This window comes from Fomitopsis serialis (genome assembly GCF_022376445.1).
Source record: "Fomitopsis serialis strain Sig1Antser10 chromosome Unknown B0H18scaffold_17, whole genome shotgun sequence".
Classification (NCBI taxonomy): Eukaryota; Fungi; Basidiomycota; class Agaricomycetes; order Polyporales; family Fomitopsidaceae; genus Fomitopsis; species Fomitopsis serialis.
The window spans coordinates 320,936-337,323 of record NW_025954977.1 but is presented as its reverse complement, the minus strand read 5'-3'; the positions used below and the strand labels follow the sequence as shown (position 1 = coordinate 337,323).

The window sequence follows — 16,388 nt, the reverse complement described above, 5'->3', positions numbered from 1 at the left end:
ACTCATACTTACCTTGATGGAACACACCCCTTCACGTCCCGGGGGTGTTGGCCGTGGGGGTCTCTCATAGCACGGCGACCATGTCCTCAGGGGGGCCCTTCGGTTTGTATGGGCTTCGGCTCATGCACCGTCTCAATATTTCCCTGTCCCGCTTCGGCCCTCGGGCTGGGCGGGCCTTAATTTTTGTCTTTAACTCTTTCTAACCCTAACCCTATGGTATGCACTCATATAGGCTATGTGGCTTATAAGTAATCTTTGTAATACTGTACACAAGGCATTCAATGTTTGTTATGCGGTCCAGTACAGGGCTTCAAGCAATATTGATGTCGTTATGCTGCAATGGGCAAGGAATACAAGTGTATACTGTCACATAACATTGAATGCCAGTACTAAAGCGCATACTGTTCCACATTAGGGGAGCTCAGACTGAACGGGCAAGGGTACGGGTACGGGCAAGGGCACGTCACGGGACGGTCCGGCCGCACGGCGACTGTAGGGTTAGCCACAATTAGCGTAGATGCTGCCACCGTTAACCCTAGCCTAGTTCTTCCAGCTTCTACGCCACTGCTCTTTGTTACAGACAGTATTTGGATAGTATAATCAGTATGGCTCTCAAGGCTAACGCGCACCAAAGAGAAAAATCAATTTGATGACAATCAACATGGCTCGTAAATATTGTACGCACGATGCACCTACTATAGCCTACTACAGCTGAACTCGAGTGCGGGAAAGTGCCAGCGCCTGCCGAAAGCGGAATATACTAATCGGGTAACATAACATTTCCGAAAGCAGAACTACGTACTTAGGTATATGTTTTCAAAGTATTAGAGGATGGCGGCGTCGCATTTGCGATGACGATCCAGCTGCCTCCTATCATGCTACCGAAACGGATGTACGTGCTCTATATACCTTGTCGGGACCAAACTATTGTACAATTACTGCTGCACAAACCCTAACGTTACGTGGCAGCCCCTACTGCTAACCCTACGGTTGCCGCGCGGCCGGACCGTCCCCGTGACCTACCCTTGCCCGTACCCGTACCCTTGCCCGTTCAGTCTGAGCTCCCCTATTAACGTGCACCAGCGGATCAATCTGGTAGGTAGGTATACAAATCAAATTGCATTTTGTTCTGCACACGCATACGGGCGGAGTACATGACGTGTAATGTACACTATGATACAAGAGCTCTCGACGGAGGAAGCACATCCTATCCTTTTTTGAAGCCTGCATACGACACGTTAGCCCGACGGCCAGGGACCCAGACAAGCATGACATACCGAGACGACGCCGCTCATAGAAGAGATCCGTCCTGCTCGCGCCGAGGTTGACGATCTTCGGACACCCGTCACGATCCTTTTCTAACCTGGTACACTCAGCGCAGTAGTATGCGTCAGAGATCCCTACAGCCCCGTCAGAACAGCCCACATGCAAGGATTCCACGAAGCCACTTGTACGTACCTGGCGAGCCGCAGATGATGCATCGCCCTCCGTAAGTACCGAAGTTGCACTCGTCACATATACGGACAAGTGTCTCTGGGCGTACGTATGAATCACACACCGGGCTAAACCACAATGTCAGCATTTGCGAACAAGGGGAACCAGACCTACGCACCACTTCCCGTCGCATTTCTCGCACAGACGACCAATGGCTGAGTGCCGGACGTCAGTCTACGTCGAAGTACGACTAGGACGCAAAAACTCACCTATGCCTGGTTGGCGTCTGCACATAATCAAATCTACCAGAACAGCGCATTAGCATAGAATACCTCTCGGCGGTCCGATGTGCGATGTACCTGGATGATGTTTAGACATGGTCGCCGGATCGCAAGGCGTTGCTGAAGTACAGACGCGCATGAAGCGAGGTCGTCGCAGATTTGTCATCGCTTCTCACGGATCTCAGCTCGGTTCGAAGGCAAGGACCAACAGAACATTCATTCAATGAGAGTATGGCATAAATTACATAGTATTCGCATATCCGTATGCTTGATACATGGATTGAGGGGATGCTATGAACGTCCAAAGATGGTCTACGTAGTACGGAGTGTGAGGGAATGCTAAAAGCACAGCAACAAGAGATACAGAGAATAGCGGACGACAAACCGGCGACGATACTATGACAAGTGGAAACTTCCGACGCCCTCCTGCATGGCGATGTGCAACTTCTCCCGCATGACGGCCTTGGACGAGTATTCGGGGAGCTTGAGGTAGTTGACGCACGTCATGACACTCGGCAAGTAGTCATCAGCGGTCAGGGGTGCCTCGTGCGGCTTGCGCACAACCGTCAACGTTGGGTTCAACCCTCGGAAGCCTACATCGCCATGATCAGCGATGCGAATAGTAGACATAATACCAAACATACCGCCTATTGGCAGTCTTGGACTTCCGGTGATGAATTGGAGGTAGCTGCGGCGAGTAGGCAGGTTGAACTCGGACATGATCTCGAGCAGGTCATGGATCGCACGACTCTCGACATTGAAGCCATGGTCAGCCTTCAAAACCTCACTTAAGGCTATGAACAGCGATGAAGTCAAACGTTAGGGATAGGAAGAGAGGCTTGGTGCTCACTCTCTAGACTCCAGTCTTCTTCGGAGTTCCCGAACAACATAACCAGCTCGTCCGTCGTAAACGCCTGCAGATCGGCAATCGGGAACACCTTCGAGAAACCCTCCCGGAACGCCTTCGCCTGCAGTTGCGCACCCCTGCCAATGATTGCGTCCAGTATTTCATGAACATAATCATCAACGTTCTCCGAAGTGACCGCGATGTTTCGGCCCCCAGGCTGCATCATAAATGGGATAAGTCGACCATCTCCGACCGAAGCTCCGACACTTACGCGTAATTCGATGTCATAGCCAGGGATCGTGAAATCCAATGCAAGATCTTCTACCATGACGTCTTCTACGACACCTAGCTTACGGCGGATCTACGGGTGCCTGTCAGTCATGGTCTAGCCGGTAAGGTGCGGCACTCATACCTTCTCGGCCTGAGACTTCACACTGGCGAAGCTCTGAATCTGTTCCAGCGAGGCAGCCAGGTCGGGGTCGACGCGCTATACGAGGTGCATCAGCTTAGCATAGGCGCGAAGAAGCCTAACCGTCACACTTACCCTAAGGTTATCAACTGTCAGAGAAACCTCCTCTCCGAGAACCAGCTTGAGGAAGACCTTGTTGAAGGACAAATCGATGATTCGAGAATCCAACAGGGCCTTTGCGACAAACTGCCCAATCACCCGGAAGATATGCGTTCGTTTGCTGGACAGAAGAGTAAACATCCAGATAGGAGATCTAAAGGTGAGAAACTCACTGCGACACGTCACCCACAATATCTACATTGATCGGCGCAGGGAACAAACCAAGCGGATGGTGGACATATGTACCGGAGAGCGTCGGGTCAGCGTCCCGCCAAATCTTGAGGTCCTTCCGCGCGAACTCCTTCGAGACGAGGGAGTAGAACTCGAGAGTAGGTCCCAACCCCGTGCCTACTTCTTCGAAGTACTCCACTTCGAGGATGGACGACGAGGAACCGTATAACTCGAACACCTTGACGGCAGACTCGAGGATGTGCTGACGAGAGATGCGGACTTTCTGCCGTTGTAGTCTTCCCAGGAAACCTACGCCGTCGTCTCGCCTTGAACTGTCCTGGCCACGGCTCTGCTGACTTTGCCACTTGAGAATGAGGCGAGCATAGCCGAACGATGTCGATTGTAGGAAGTTGTAGCGGGTGCCGAAGGGGAAGAGGAACGGGAAATGTTGAGGAAGGTCGAGGGCCCATTCAGGAAGGCATGAGCTACACAGGATTTCAGCTGCATATTCGGTGTAGATTATACGAACACTTACCTGGCAACGATCATGGGTTCCTCCAGTTGCCGTGTCAATTTGGCCGTGAGCTTATTGTTGACAAAGGCGCTCTCCGGTAGCACGCGCCTGTAACCTGGCACCGCAGGACGTTCGCTCTCCTGCACGTTCAGTTTATGCAGAACACGTAAGAGTCGCAGTATCTTCCCATGCGGGGCATCTTCTGGAAGCGATGACAACGGTGGAGTTGGCGAGCGACTTCGTGACCCGAACTCATCGCTCCGAGCTATGACGACGGTTAGTAGGGCATCACAAATCAGCAGAAGCAAACAGCTTACACTCTGACGGAGGGACTGGACCAGGGACTTTCTTGAACTTGACAGTGTAAACACCCTGCCAAAACAAGCTAGGCGACAGCGTCTGGCCAGACTTCTTACGCCCTTCATGCTGGTGCACGGCACCATAGATTGTCAAGTCAAGGGGCAGTTTGTGGTCGTCCATAAAGAACTCTAGGTGCCAGTCATTTGGTTTAGACTTCACTGCGGCGGCGTACGACGCTCCAGTACTCGCGGCACTACGTCCGCTACTGAGAGGAGGTCGACTCTTCGCAGGTGCTGGGGTCGGCACCCTTGTCCCGTCAGGAGTTTGAGCCTCAACCTTTGATCCGTCTGCCGAAGTCTTAGTACCTGCGCATTCCCGTCCATAAAAACTCTACTCACCTTCACCAACTGACAAGTTTATCGTCTTATCGGCATCCGGATTGTCCATCTGCTCGTCGTCCTCAAGAACCTAAGCAGAATTGGTAAGGAGCACCGGGCAAAGGCGACACAGCATACCTCAGCATCTACATCGATCTCATCATCAGTGAAGTCGGCAGTGAATTCGGGTTCCTGCACGGCAGTCCCGCTTGACGCACTATCCGGTGCTGATGGTGACGTGGTGGCTTCTGGGACCTCAGGAGCGGCAGATGGTGATGAATCAGATGATGACTTTGGGGGAAACTGATCCGGGGCTGCGTCTGCCTCGGGCGGCGCTGATGGCTCAGAAGGACCATCTACGCCGCCTACCTTCTTCGCACTGAGACGGAGGCTTCGTCGACGTGCTATACTCGCGGAGTCGGGTGGGGCGGCATTGGGTGCGGGTGAAGTGGGAAGTGCACTACGCGAAGATGATGGAGGCGCGAGGGCAGACGCGGCGAGCGCTGCAAGCATCCCTGACAGCCGAGAACCACTTGGGAGAGAGCCAGCAACTCGTGGGCGAAGATAGTCATGCAAAGCCTGGAAAGTCGCGATCGCATGGATGGACACGACGATGTTACTGAGGCTCTTTGGCACATCAGAATCCTCAGCTGCGACCAGACGTAGACGCAGCTGGCGGGCGAGCAGCGACGGTGAACTACGCTTGGAATCTGTTCGGCCATGAGCAACATGATAAACTAGACGGGGCCAAAAAAGTCCTACCATCTGAACTCTGAGCGACTGTAACAACTTCGAATGACTCCATCCTCGTGAGACTTTCCTGCAACTTCTTGACCAGCGTTGCAAGAGGAGTCTGACCGGTGATACTCGTCTTCAACTTCTGGGTAGTGAACACGCGGTAGAGTAGCTCCCGTCGTCGATCAAGACCCACTACATCGACAATGAGGGTATTGAAGAACAACAGGGAAGAAGACTCACCATGTCGCTCTTCATCCGTCACAAGGCGCAGGAGACCATCCACTAGGCCGCTCTGGAGGAGCTCAAAGCTGGATACAGATGTATGCGGCGAAGCGAACAAATCGGCCAGGGACGCAAGGGCGGTCTCAAGCTCCCCTTCGGAAGCATCTTGCTTGCTGATTTCATCAACAACGCACTTGAGTGTAGTGAACAAGTCATCGCTTTGTTCCTCTTCTGCTCCGAGCAGATACTTGTATCGTATGACTCTTGCTCGCCAGGTGATGGCGTCGTCAGGCTCGAGAGAAAGAGAGGACAGTTTCTTGGCCCCAGGTACTGAGGTAGCCGCTGTGGGAGGGGTAGACGTCGCAGGAGGTTCCGTAGGGGCTGATGCGTCAGTCTCCTTCTCTTTGTCTTTGTCCTTGTCTTTAGACCTCGTCGCGACGGGTCGCGCTGCGAGGAGTTCGATCTCGTGCAGCACTCCCTCGCGTCTGAAAGCTGGCTTGTACTCTGCAGGAGCCTTGCTGAGAAGCACTTCCACTATTTGGAGGGCGCCGATAACCAGGCTGGGGTGATCCTTGGAAGAGAGGATTGATGATGCAAAGGTTGCGATGGGGACAAACTGCAGCAAGGATCGTAAGCGTCGCTACCCATCGGCTTAACAAACACAACGTACCTTGAACACCCGAACCAATTCATCGGCCTCAAGGAAACTGACAGCTTTCAATAGACCGGTGAGTGTCTTGATCCGCACCGGGCTCATGACACTCGCCGCGTAGACGTCGACTAGAATGGGCACCATGAGGTGCAGGAACCTTCCTACAACCGCAGGCTTTGATCGCAAGAGCTCCGTACGGTCGGACGTTATCTCCTTCGGTAGTATCAGTGAGATCATGCTCTCGTCACCGTCGTGTATGGACTGGGTATCTGCGGAACCAGGGTCTTGGGAAGCGCTGTCCTCTGGCTGCGCAGGAATCGCTGTCGAGGCCCCTGCAGTGGACGTATCTTCCCCGAGCAGAGCGGCCGCTACAGCGGACATCGCCTGCCGCGCAGCAGCACGCTCAGCCTTCGCTCTTGCCTTGACGAGTTTGGACAATGCCCTCTCGGTGTAGGTCTTATGATCAAACACACCATCTACAGCGGAGGCCAACCGTTAGGATACGAAACTGTCATGAGAGTGACGCACTTACCCTTAGGCAACGGTGGCATGAGCTCCGATACGAGACTGAGTGTTTCTTCTACTTGATCCTTTGGACGATGCGCAAGGTTCTCCATGACGGTCATGTCCGCCAGTCCGCCACCAAGGCCTTGTCCTCCGGCTCCATCACCCTGCTCCTCGCCATCCTCAGATGCGGGAGGCAGAACACCGGTCAGGATCTGATACAGGGTGTCCACTATGCCGGCCTCCAACAAGACGAGGGTGATCTTGGGACTCGCGCGTGCGGCTGTTGCCATCGCTCGGAGCAGTAGCGTAAAAGTACCCGCCGCAATCAACGGGGATCCACCGGAAGGCAAGAGAAGTAGGTTGACGGCACGAACGAGGTCGACATCGACGAGGCTTTCCAGTTTGTCGGGAGCAATACGGTGATAGGCATCTACGACACGGATGACGCAGAGACATGCGAACTCAACCAGTCGTTGATCGGCATATCCCAGGCAATTGCGGATAGTGGGCCATACTCCGCGCACCATGGGGAAGTGTTCAGCCGAGATGTTACGACAGCAATTCGAGGCTGCTTGTAGGGCCGTTCTCTGGACAGCGATGGAAAAGAAGTCGAGATAGTTTAGCAACGCAGCGAGACCGCCTTCACGGACAATCGAGCTCGGGAACTCTTCAGAGATCTTCTCCAACGTCTGCGAACCAAACCTATTTAGATCTGTTAAGTACGCATGGAAATCTCACCACTCACGCTGAGCGTTTGCTCCGCTAAATCGATGTATGAGATTTCGATCAGTTTGCTACACAGGACAGGGATGGCGCCGTGGTAGACGACGGTGTGCGCCACACCCGGTAACGCCTCCATGAGATTGGCGAGACACCTGCACGCTAGCACTTGAGCTTCTAGATTCTCGTCACCTTGGTATGCACCTCCACCGGCGCTCATTGCCAAGGCTGCCGCAAGTGCAGCATCCTCGTCAACGTCTTGTGGATCTTGATCGTCGTCTTCATCCGGATCTCCACCAGTGCCCCCCAGAACGCGAACGAGCTCTCGAACGAAGGACTCTACCTGGAAAGAACCGGCAAGAGTATCTTCCGTACTGATGCTGAGCAGCTCGCTCAGCTCTTGGAGGGTAAGGAGACGCGTAGTGGGGTCAGCGGTGGGCTTGATATTGTTCAGCATAGTCTTCAGACGACTAGACAGACCCATCATGTATGACCCAAGCTGACGATAGTCACCAAAGATTGCCATGGCTGACGGTTCGTCCAAACCGTCACTTGATTGCTTCGCAGGTTCCCTCTGGTCCTCCTCAGGCGGCTCGTCCTGATCATCTCCCTCATCATGTTGCTCGACATCGTCAACATCTTCGCCGCCTGTATAATCGTCCATATCCTCATGCTTCTCGCTGGGTTGTTCGAGCTCTGCGTGCATGCACTCCGCATCCATCATCTCAACGTCTTCGTCAGCCCGGGATGTACTAGGCATAGCTGACATGACTTTGCTCTTCGCGGCGGCCTTGCCCTTCCCCGATGTCGTTCTAAGCCACTGAGATGAGTAAGACCAGACAGCACGGTAGGAACTGCTCGTACCTCGTCTTCTTCGTCATTTCAGTCGCTGCTTGAGCTTCCGATCGGGATCGGAGGGAGTACGCGCTGACGGTTCTCGTACGCTTGGTTGTAGTGGAAGACGAAGCAAGGTTCTCCTCTCCTTCGGAGCTATTTGCCTGCGCTCGTCTCTTGCCTTTAGTGTCGGTTGGAGGTTCGTTGATCGTTAACGCAGAACCGGTGGGATAAGTGGCGCGGCGCGCTCTACATGGTATCCGTCAGCACCTGCGCCTGGGGATTGCTGTGTACACTGACCTCTTGCTCGCCCGTGAAGCTTCGTCAGACACTTCCTTTCCCTTTCCCTTGGCTGAGGCAGCCTCGCGGGCACGTTTGGCTGGGATGGATGAAGACGTGGCCTGTTCCGTAGAGCTGTGTTCCTTCTCTTTCTCCTTCTGTTTGGCAGCTTTCACTCTCGCGCTCGAGCGCAAGACCTTGGCGTCTGTGGAGGATCCTGGGAGCGACGCAGATGGCTCTTCAGGGTGCGACGTGGATGGACTGCAGCTACTGGTCACTTCTTGCTGCTGGGTGTAGTCCATTTAGTGCATACAGCCGGCCATCGATTCCTTGTCTATAGGCTATCGAATGGCAGTTACGATGAGGAGGGATTGTGGCGGCGTCGAGCCAAGGCAGGACGGCGAGCGCGGGCGCGTAACCGGCCTATTCAGACGCCGCTTTCTCCGCCCAAACTGCTTGTGGCTGTTTCAGCCTGTCTGGGGAGGAGCCTGCAGCGTTCTTAGGTTCCGGCAAGACGGGCAAGACTCCTAAAAGACATCCGGCCGGGCCTCAAGTGTGCCAACGGATACAATCACTTTTTATTCTCAAATTCGTACAATTCGTACAATGGCGTCGCAACTATCTATGCTACTTATGTTGCACCCGACAACCTGACTAGACAGTGCTGTCTTTGAGTACCTCCTCAATAGCTTCCACGAATATGTTAGTGATCGTCTCTACCTGCTCCCGGGTAACATTGTACGCGGGGGAGAGCATCAAGTGGTCGCCAGCGGTACCCTCAACATTTGCGCCCCCGGTGAGGCCCATGATGATTAGGCCCTTTTCCATGCACCGTGCCTGCGCCAGAAGACCGAAAGGTGTACCCCTGAAGTTCACTCTTGACGCCTCCGGGCCCGTAAAATCAAACTCCACACCCCACCACGCACCGCCCCCGCGAACATCAAAGACGAACGGCGCAGCGACAGCATTAGGCGACTGGAGGCGTCGCGAAGAAGAGACCGAGGTAAGCACCCTGAACCTGAGCGTTCTCGAGCAGGTTCTCTTCAATGATGACCTTCTGTACAGCAAGCGAAGCCGCACAAGCCAGAGGATGAGCCTAAGGAAAAGTGGGGCACGTCAGATAGGTATGCGCGCTATCCCCGGAGCAAGTCAGAAGCGCACCTGATAGGTATGGCCGTGCTTCCAAAAGCCCGACGTGTCTCGAATACCATCGGCAACCTTCTTCGACAGTAGAACGGCGCCAATGGATGCATAGCTATCACAGTGGCAGGTCAGCAGATGGCAGGAACATCGACGTTTCGGGCGTACCCTCCACCGAGGCCCTTGGCAACTGCCTGAAGGTCAGGAGAGACGTTGTCACCGAAGCTCTGCCATCCATGCAGTGTGCCCATGCCTATACATGTCCATCAGCATTAAACTCAGAGGACTCGGCTTACGACTTACGGCCCATTCCGCACATGACCTCATCGAGGATGAATAGCGCGCCATACTTGTCACAGACAGACTTCATAGCCTTGAAATAACCTTTCGGCGCCGGTACAACTCCCGTGGTGGCGCCAACGACCGTTTCTGCAACAACTTTGGACCAGTCAGTAATGGTAAAATACCTGGCGTCGCATTGCGCACTGACAGCCAATGATAGTATCCGGGCCAAGCTCAATGAATTTGTCTTCCAGTTCCTGGCGTAGCCTCTCGACGTATTGTTCCTCTGTCTCACCATGCTTCTGGAAGCGCTTGGCGTACGCAGGGGAGACATGGTGAAAGTGTTCATGGTCGAGGATCCCCTCGTATGGGCCACGGCGCGCAGCATGATGCGCGAGGGACAATGTGCCGATTGAGTTGCCGTGGTAGGATAGGTAGCGGGCGATGAAGTTCGTCCTCTGCGGCTGTTTCGTCTCGAAGAAGTACTGTGTTGCGTGTTGTTTAGTGAACACCGCGCATAGAATTTATTGCCACACGGGAGCCTACCTGACGAGCGGTCTTGATCACTCCTTCCATGGCCTCGCTCCCTGTGCATGTCTCAGCTGCGCACCATGACCTATGCATATGCCGTACATACCTCCGGAAACGAAGCCGACGAGGTCAAAGGCCCCGTTGCTCTGTTCAATAACAAGCTTCGCCAGCTCCTCCGCAGGCTCATTCGACAGTTGCATGTTGTATACATCTGGTGGAAGGTCACATCAATCGGTGCGCGGACACATCTTTCTGAGAGCACAAACAAGACATCTTGTCGACCTGTTCCTTCAACGCGTTCTTGACAGCAGGGTGGCCGTCTCCAATGCATGCTACGGCAGCACCACCGACGGCATCTATGAGTTGCCGCCCATCATCTAGAGTCACATAGATGCCCTGCGCCGAGCTCGCGATAGGTGGCGGACACGGAGTCCTGTGCAAGATGGAGGTCGCTTTGAGCGACGGCTTCGCAATAGCGGCACTCGTCTCGTCAGTCGCAGTGGTGCCATGGTCAAGATGTGCAGAAGTGACTCACTCCACCTCAGATAACTATTATACCCTCCAGATACCGCATTCTCGGAACCCATGCGGAACGAATCGATCCCCGTGCGCTTCTTCAATGCATCCAGCTGCGCAAGCATCGATTGCATTGATCAATTGGTCAAAGGAGTGCGAGGAAGTCCAATGAGTCGAGAGACTACTTGGTGACCTCTGATTGCGGTACATAGGACAGCTTACAGGCGAAGCCTTCGAGTTGTTCTGACTCCCCCTTACATTCGTACCACTTCAGGCATTCATATGAGGAGGTCAGAAGCTCAAGACTCATAAATCGACTCTCATGAGAAGGTGGTACTGTATTAGAAATGCGGATTGCGTGATGAGAAGTCGGTGCCGGACAGCCTACCTTAATACATATGTGTGCGCTTGCCAGTGACTCCGAGTCCTGAACGTATCGCGCCTAGACATTGTCGTCCCGTTGTCGTTGTCCCAGGCGAGACTCTAGGGTGCTGGATATCGAACCGACGTCCCTGATGATATGCCGGTAGTAATTTGTAGCGCACAGCGGTTGCAGTGAATACGAGCGTCGACCGTTGTGGAGACGGACGTCCGAATGCAACCGTCTCGAGCGATCCTCGAGATGCATCATCACGTGCTCTCGATCGCCCACGACTCCGCCTGGCGGTATCCCAGTGACTATAGCCACTTGGAACTGCACCCACTGCCGACCGAGCCGTCCAAGCCATGGCACGGAGAAAACGACAGCTGCTTGACGACGACGATTCCTCCTCCGTATCCGACGTTGACGACCATAACGACCCAAACCATGACGCGAATGACCCCGATGCGCGTGAAGAGCGCGAACTATTCGAGGATCCGTACAAGCGCAAGCGGCGCCGGAAGGACGGGAAGGTGGACGCTATCTACGGCGTATTTGCAGACGACGATGAAGACGAGGGGTTTGGCGGTCGCCGAGGGGGGAAGACCGAGAAGCGGAGGGATTGGGCGAAGGCTCCGGCCTTTGTGTCTGGTGAGAAGGTGGACATGGACAAGGTAACAGATGCGGATGCAGAGATGAAGGATGCAGGTGCAGACGAGGAAGTCGGAGATGGAGGTCCGAGCAGCTCGGATGAGGAGCAGGCGGACGACGCAATGCAGACCGACGATTCGGGCCCCTCGAAGCCGCCCTCTCCCAGAGTACGTGAGGAAGAGGAGGAAGAGGTGCGGCCCCGCTTTGGTGGTATCGGCATCGGGGCCTCAACGTCTCAAGCAAAGAGTGCATTCTCTGGATTCAAAGGAGGCCTTGGGTTCAGCAGGGGAGGCATTGGCTCGTCTGAGCGCACCTCAACCCCGCCTGCCGATGCTGCGCCGGAGCCCTCACCCGTGCCAACGACTTCAAAGGACCTACCGTCTGCGTTTGGGGGTGCCCGCGCTCAACGCTCGTTCCTACGCGATGGCAAGAGCAGGTCGGGCACTCCGAAACCCGCACCCACCCTCAGCGCGGCCGAGCGGCAGCACTTCAGTAAGCTCGGGAGCTCTTTTGGTGCGAAGATGCTGGAGAAGATGGGCTGGCAGGCGGGCACTGGTCTGGGTGCGTCAGGCGAAGGCATCGTCACCCCAGTCGAAAGCAAGCTGCGTCCTAAGGGCATGGGTCTCGCGTTCAAGGGCTTTGGGGAGAAGACAGCGCAAGCGAAAGCGGAGGCGCGACGTCGCGGGGAGGTTGTCAGTGATGATGAGGACAAGCCTGCTACGAAGCTCGGTCGCAAGGCTGCGAAGGCCCGTGAGGAGAGGGCGCAGGCGTGGAAGAAGCCGCGCAAGGCAAAGACACGGATTGAACACAAGACGTACGAGGAGATTGTGGCAGGAGCCGGTCAGGATGCTCAGCCTGCTGGTGTTGGGCAGATCATAGATGCTACCGGTGCTACTGTACGTATACTGATTCGCCGACGTCATGGTCTGAGTCTAATTTGCTGCAAATCTCTAGCTCAGAGAGGTTTCTTCTCTCGCAGATGTATCAATGGCATCATGGACACCTACCTCGGACCCAATGCGTCTTCCTGAGGTTCGACACAACCTGCGCCTGATTACCGAGGCATGCAAAGGCGATTTGGATGGCCTCGCGAAAGAAGCGAAAGCGTTGGGAGAACGTAAGAAGTGGATACAAGCAGAGGATGCAAGGCTGCGGAAGAAAGTGAACGAGGAAGCTGAACGTAAGTCCGCTCTTCGTTGCCTACTGGTACGTACGCTCATCATTGCCACACTAGTCATCTCTCGTTTGCAGCAAGTCAACCTGGTGGTAGACGACATCAATTCGCAGGCAAGAGACTTGGCTTCGATGTACGAGCCTTCGCTCGAAAGCTTCTCCGCCAATTTTGAGAAGCTTCTCGGACAGTATGCGAATGAGTTCGATAGATATCGGTTGGACGAGGTCATCGTTGCCGCTATTGCCCCTATCGTGAGTTGACTGATCACGTTGATGCGAGCATGATTGATGTTAACGCTACAACGTAGGTACGACGTATGTTGGCGCAATGGCATCCTCTACAGGATCCTGTTGCATTCACATCGCTGTTCCGGTTGTGGAGAAATGCGCTCAAGATGGCAACACATGAGGAGAAGCCGCAGGACAACGTCTCAGTATATGGGTCCAGTACGGTCATCTCGCCCGCACCTGTTGTGTAAGTGCGACACTCCGATCTATGCGATTTTCAGGCTGACTCATATGTAATCAGGGAAAAGCCTATGACACCCTACGAGAGCCTGCTTTGGAACGCATGGTTGCCGAAGGTACGGTCATCTATCAACAACGAGTGGTCCCCAGACGACCCACAGCCTGCAGTACGCCTGTACGAAGCATGGTCCGCCTTCCTGCCTCCGTTTATTCGAGACAATTTCTTCGATCAGCTGATATTGCCGAAAGTCGCAAAGGCGGTGGACGGGTGGAACCCTCGCATCAGCAAAGTTCCCTTGCAGACGCTTGTGTTCCCGTGGTTGCCTCATGTGGGTCTGAGGCTGGACGACGTCCTCGGTGATGCGCGCAGGAAGGTCAAGAGTTTGCTCAGGCATTGGGCGGTCGCCGAGGGCATGCCGGGCGACCTGACCGTTTGGAAAGACGTGAGTACAATTTGCTGCCTTTCTCATATCCGCACATTTCACGTACTGACTGACGGTCGTTGTAGGTCTTCGATGTAGGCGACTGGGATGCCATGCTGCTCAAGTATGTCGTGCCGAAGCTAGGCAGCAGGCTCCGAGAAGACTTCCGCGTCAATCCACGCAATCAGGACATGGGCCCCTTGCAGGACGTCATGCTGTGGGAGAGCCTTCTCAGCCCTATGGTATTGTCGCGCATCCTCGAGACCGAATTCTTCCCGAAGTGGCTAGACGTGCTGCATGTCTGGCTTATCCAGCCGAATCCGAGCTTCGATGAAGTTGCGCGATGGTACTCGTTATGGAAGGGGATGTTCTCGGAGAATGTGCAGAGCATGCCTGGCATCGCACAGGGCTTCACACGCGGATTGCAGTTGATGAACAAGGCGATCGAGCTCGGGCCCAATGCACCCACACAGCTGCCCCGGCCGGACCATCGTCCTCCTTCTCCTACGCCGATGGTAACGGGGCAACAGAAGGCACCCAAAATGCGCCCTGCGCGAACACAGGAGATTACCTTCCGGTCTATTGTGGAGGATTATGCGTCCTCCCACAACCTGTTGTTCATGCCCGCCGGCCGGGTGCACGAGGAATCGCGCATGCCCCTCTTCCGTGTGTCTCCCACCGCCGATGGCAAGGGTGGGTTGCTCGTGTATATACAAGACGACGCCGTATGGGCTCCTGATGGTGATGAATATCGGGCAATACCGCTTGAGAATATGGTTCTCCGAGCGAGGAAGTAGTAGGGACGATGGCGGTGGTGATGTTATAATGTATGGACCACATAATGTTGTAACACTACTTGCTGTACTCTAAGCACAGAAGATCTCGCTGCATTGACTTCAACCCCAGTTCGGACCAGCCCTTGGGGGAGCTTGAGCCACTAAGCGCCCGTAATATGGCGGGGAGGATCCGATCACGTGGACGTGAATTGCCTTGCCCTGAAGCCGCCGAACGCGGAAAGCCGAAGTTTGTAGTGGTGCAGGGAGCAAGCTCGAGGCCGCCGCCGTCGCCAACGTCAAGCCCGCAAGAACACCAACATGGTCAGTGGAATGCTGCCAGACGACCCAGAGGCCTTGGTCCTGCTGCTCTGTGCGGTCAGATCGGTGCCCAGGACTTCGTACGGGGATGGATGCGTCCGTTGACGTTCGGATGTACTCTGGCGACCGATGTGACCTCTGGACTGATCAGCTCCTCTGGGTCTCTCAGAAGAGTACAGCGCTGACGACCGTGTTCTCTACAGGCCCGAGGACCCAAAAAGCACTTGAAGCGCCTCGCCGCTCCCTCATCATGGATGCTAGACAAGCTGAGCGGGACCTACGTGCGTATTTCTGGCTCGCCCATAGCGAGTATGCACTGAAGTCGTTGGATGTGCTCAGGCCCCCCGCCCTTCTCCCGGTCCCCACAAGCTCCGTGAATGCCTGCCCCTTACCATCTTCCTCCGCAACAGGCTCAAGTATGCGTTGACCGGAAAGGAGGTCCTCTCGATCGTCATGCAGCGTTTGATCAAGATTGATGGCAAGGTCCGGACTGACCCTACCTACCCCACGGGCTTCATGGGTACGCGTTTTCGAACTGCAGGGTTAGTTAGATATCACACTGACTTCGTTCAGACGTGATCTCGATCGAGAAGTCCGGCGAGCACTTCCGTCTTCTTTACGACGTCAAGGGTCGCTTCACTATCCACCGCATCACTCCTGAGGAGGCGACCTTCAAGCTCCTCAAGGTCCGCAAAGTGGCTGTCGGCCAGAAAGGCGTGCCACACGTTGTCACCCATGACGGCCGTACGATCCGCTACCCTGACCCCGCCATCAAGGTCAACGACACCATCAAGTTTGACCTTGAGCAGAGCAAGATCACGGACTTTGTCAAGTTCGATACCGGTAACATCGTTATGATCACTGGTGGTCGTAACATGGGCCGTGCTGGTGTCATCGTGCACCGCGAGAAGCACATCGGTGGCTTCGACATTGTCCACGTCAAGGACTCTCTCGACCGGACATTTGCTACGCGGTGAGTACAAATTGACCCGCACGAAGAACGCTGTACTCACATATGACCGCAGGATCTCCAACATTTTCGTGCTTGGCGAGGGCTCCAAGCCTTGGGTCTCCCTCCCGAAGGGCAAGGGTACCAAACTCACCATCACGGAGGAGCGGGATGTCAGGAGGAAACAGCGGGCGGCCGAGCAATAAACGCACGGGTTCGCGCATCTTTTTGGTCTTCTTCGCTATCATGTTTTATGCAATGCCTGTATGACACTTCGTACGCAGCAAAATCTACCGCATGCATGCATAACGTGTGGACCCTGCAGAATATTCTCCGCACTGCCGGTGGATTTGGTAA

The 16,388-nt window shown here is 54.8% G+C and overlaps 5 protein-coding genes across 5 annotated transcripts; 3 read left to right on the top strand and 2 right to left on the bottom strand.

The window, feature by feature from the left end:
- On the top strand, positions 1–216 carry B0H18DRAFT_1146278 (uncharacterized protein; the record flags this gene model as incomplete). The annotated part of the gene is made up of 1 exon (XM_048035693.1): positions 1–216. A coding segment is annotated over one exon (180 nt), but the record flags the coding sequence as incomplete, so codon positions are not given.
- An 854-nt stretch (positions 217–1,070) lies between these two features.
- Positions 1,071–1,826, bottom strand: B0H18DRAFT_905572 (PHF5-like protein). The gene is made up of 6 exons (XM_048041496.1): positions 1,794–1,826; positions 1,704–1,736; positions 1,613–1,649; positions 1,459–1,562; positions 1,278–1,400; positions 1,071–1,224 (listed from the first exon to the last, which is right to left on the bottom strand). The coding sequence occupies exons 1-6, from the start codon at positions 1,810–1,812 to the stop codon at positions 1,208–1,210; spliced, it is 333 nt and encodes a 110-aa protein (XP_047895970.1). The 5' UTR covers positions 1,813–1,826; the 3' UTR covers positions 1,071–1,207.
- Positions 1,827–1,909: 83 nt separating this feature from the next.
- On the bottom strand, positions 1,910–11,047 carry B0H18DRAFT_1093678 (uncharacterized protein; the record flags this gene model as incomplete). The annotated part of the gene is made up of 29 exons (XM_048032353.1): positions 1,910–2,308; positions 2,360–2,509; positions 2,566–2,779; positions 2,834–2,923; positions 2,975–3,049; positions 3,107–3,251; positions 3,304–3,786; positions 3,837–4,080; positions 4,133–4,462; positions 4,514–4,583; positions 4,631–5,202; positions 5,255–5,422; positions 5,471–6,068; positions 6,123–6,580; positions 6,637–7,300; positions 7,357–8,143; positions 8,196–8,414; positions 8,436–8,441; positions 8,466–8,641; positions 9,105–9,419; positions 9,463–9,540; positions 9,606–9,699; positions 9,753–9,837; positions 9,888–10,022; positions 10,075–10,351; positions 10,413–10,453; positions 10,504–10,608; positions 10,664–10,849; positions 10,933–11,047. 29 exons carry the CDS (start codon positions 11,045–11,047, stop codon positions 2,112–2,114), a joined length of 7,077 nt encoding a protein of 2,358 aa, XP_047895969.1. The 3' UTR covers positions 1,910–2,111.
- A 534-nt stretch (positions 11,048–11,581) lies between these two features.
- B0H18DRAFT_994260 (GC-rich sequence DNA-binding factor-like protein-domain-containing protein) lies at positions 11,582–14,894 on the top strand. Its single transcript, XM_048045242.1, has 6 exons — positions 11,582–12,821; positions 12,880–13,105; positions 13,160–13,350; positions 13,407–13,573; positions 13,628–14,009; positions 14,075–14,894. The coding sequence occupies exons 1-6, from the start codon at positions 11,640–11,642 to the stop codon at positions 14,783–14,785; spliced, it is 2,859 nt and encodes a 952-aa protein (XP_047895968.1). The 5' UTR covers positions 11,582–11,639; the 3' UTR covers positions 14,786–14,894.
- A 388-nt stretch (positions 14,895–15,282) lies between these two features.
- On the top strand, positions 15,283–16,237 carry B0H18DRAFT_873105 (ribosomal family S4e-domain-containing protein; the record flags this gene model as incomplete). Its single annotated transcript, XM_048040269.1, has 4 exons — positions 15,283–15,363; positions 15,422–15,602; positions 15,656–16,055; positions 16,108–16,237. Coding segments are annotated over 4 exons (792 nt in total), but the record flags the coding sequence as incomplete, so codon positions are not given.
- Between the last annotated feature and the right edge of the window lie 151 nt (positions 16,238–16,388).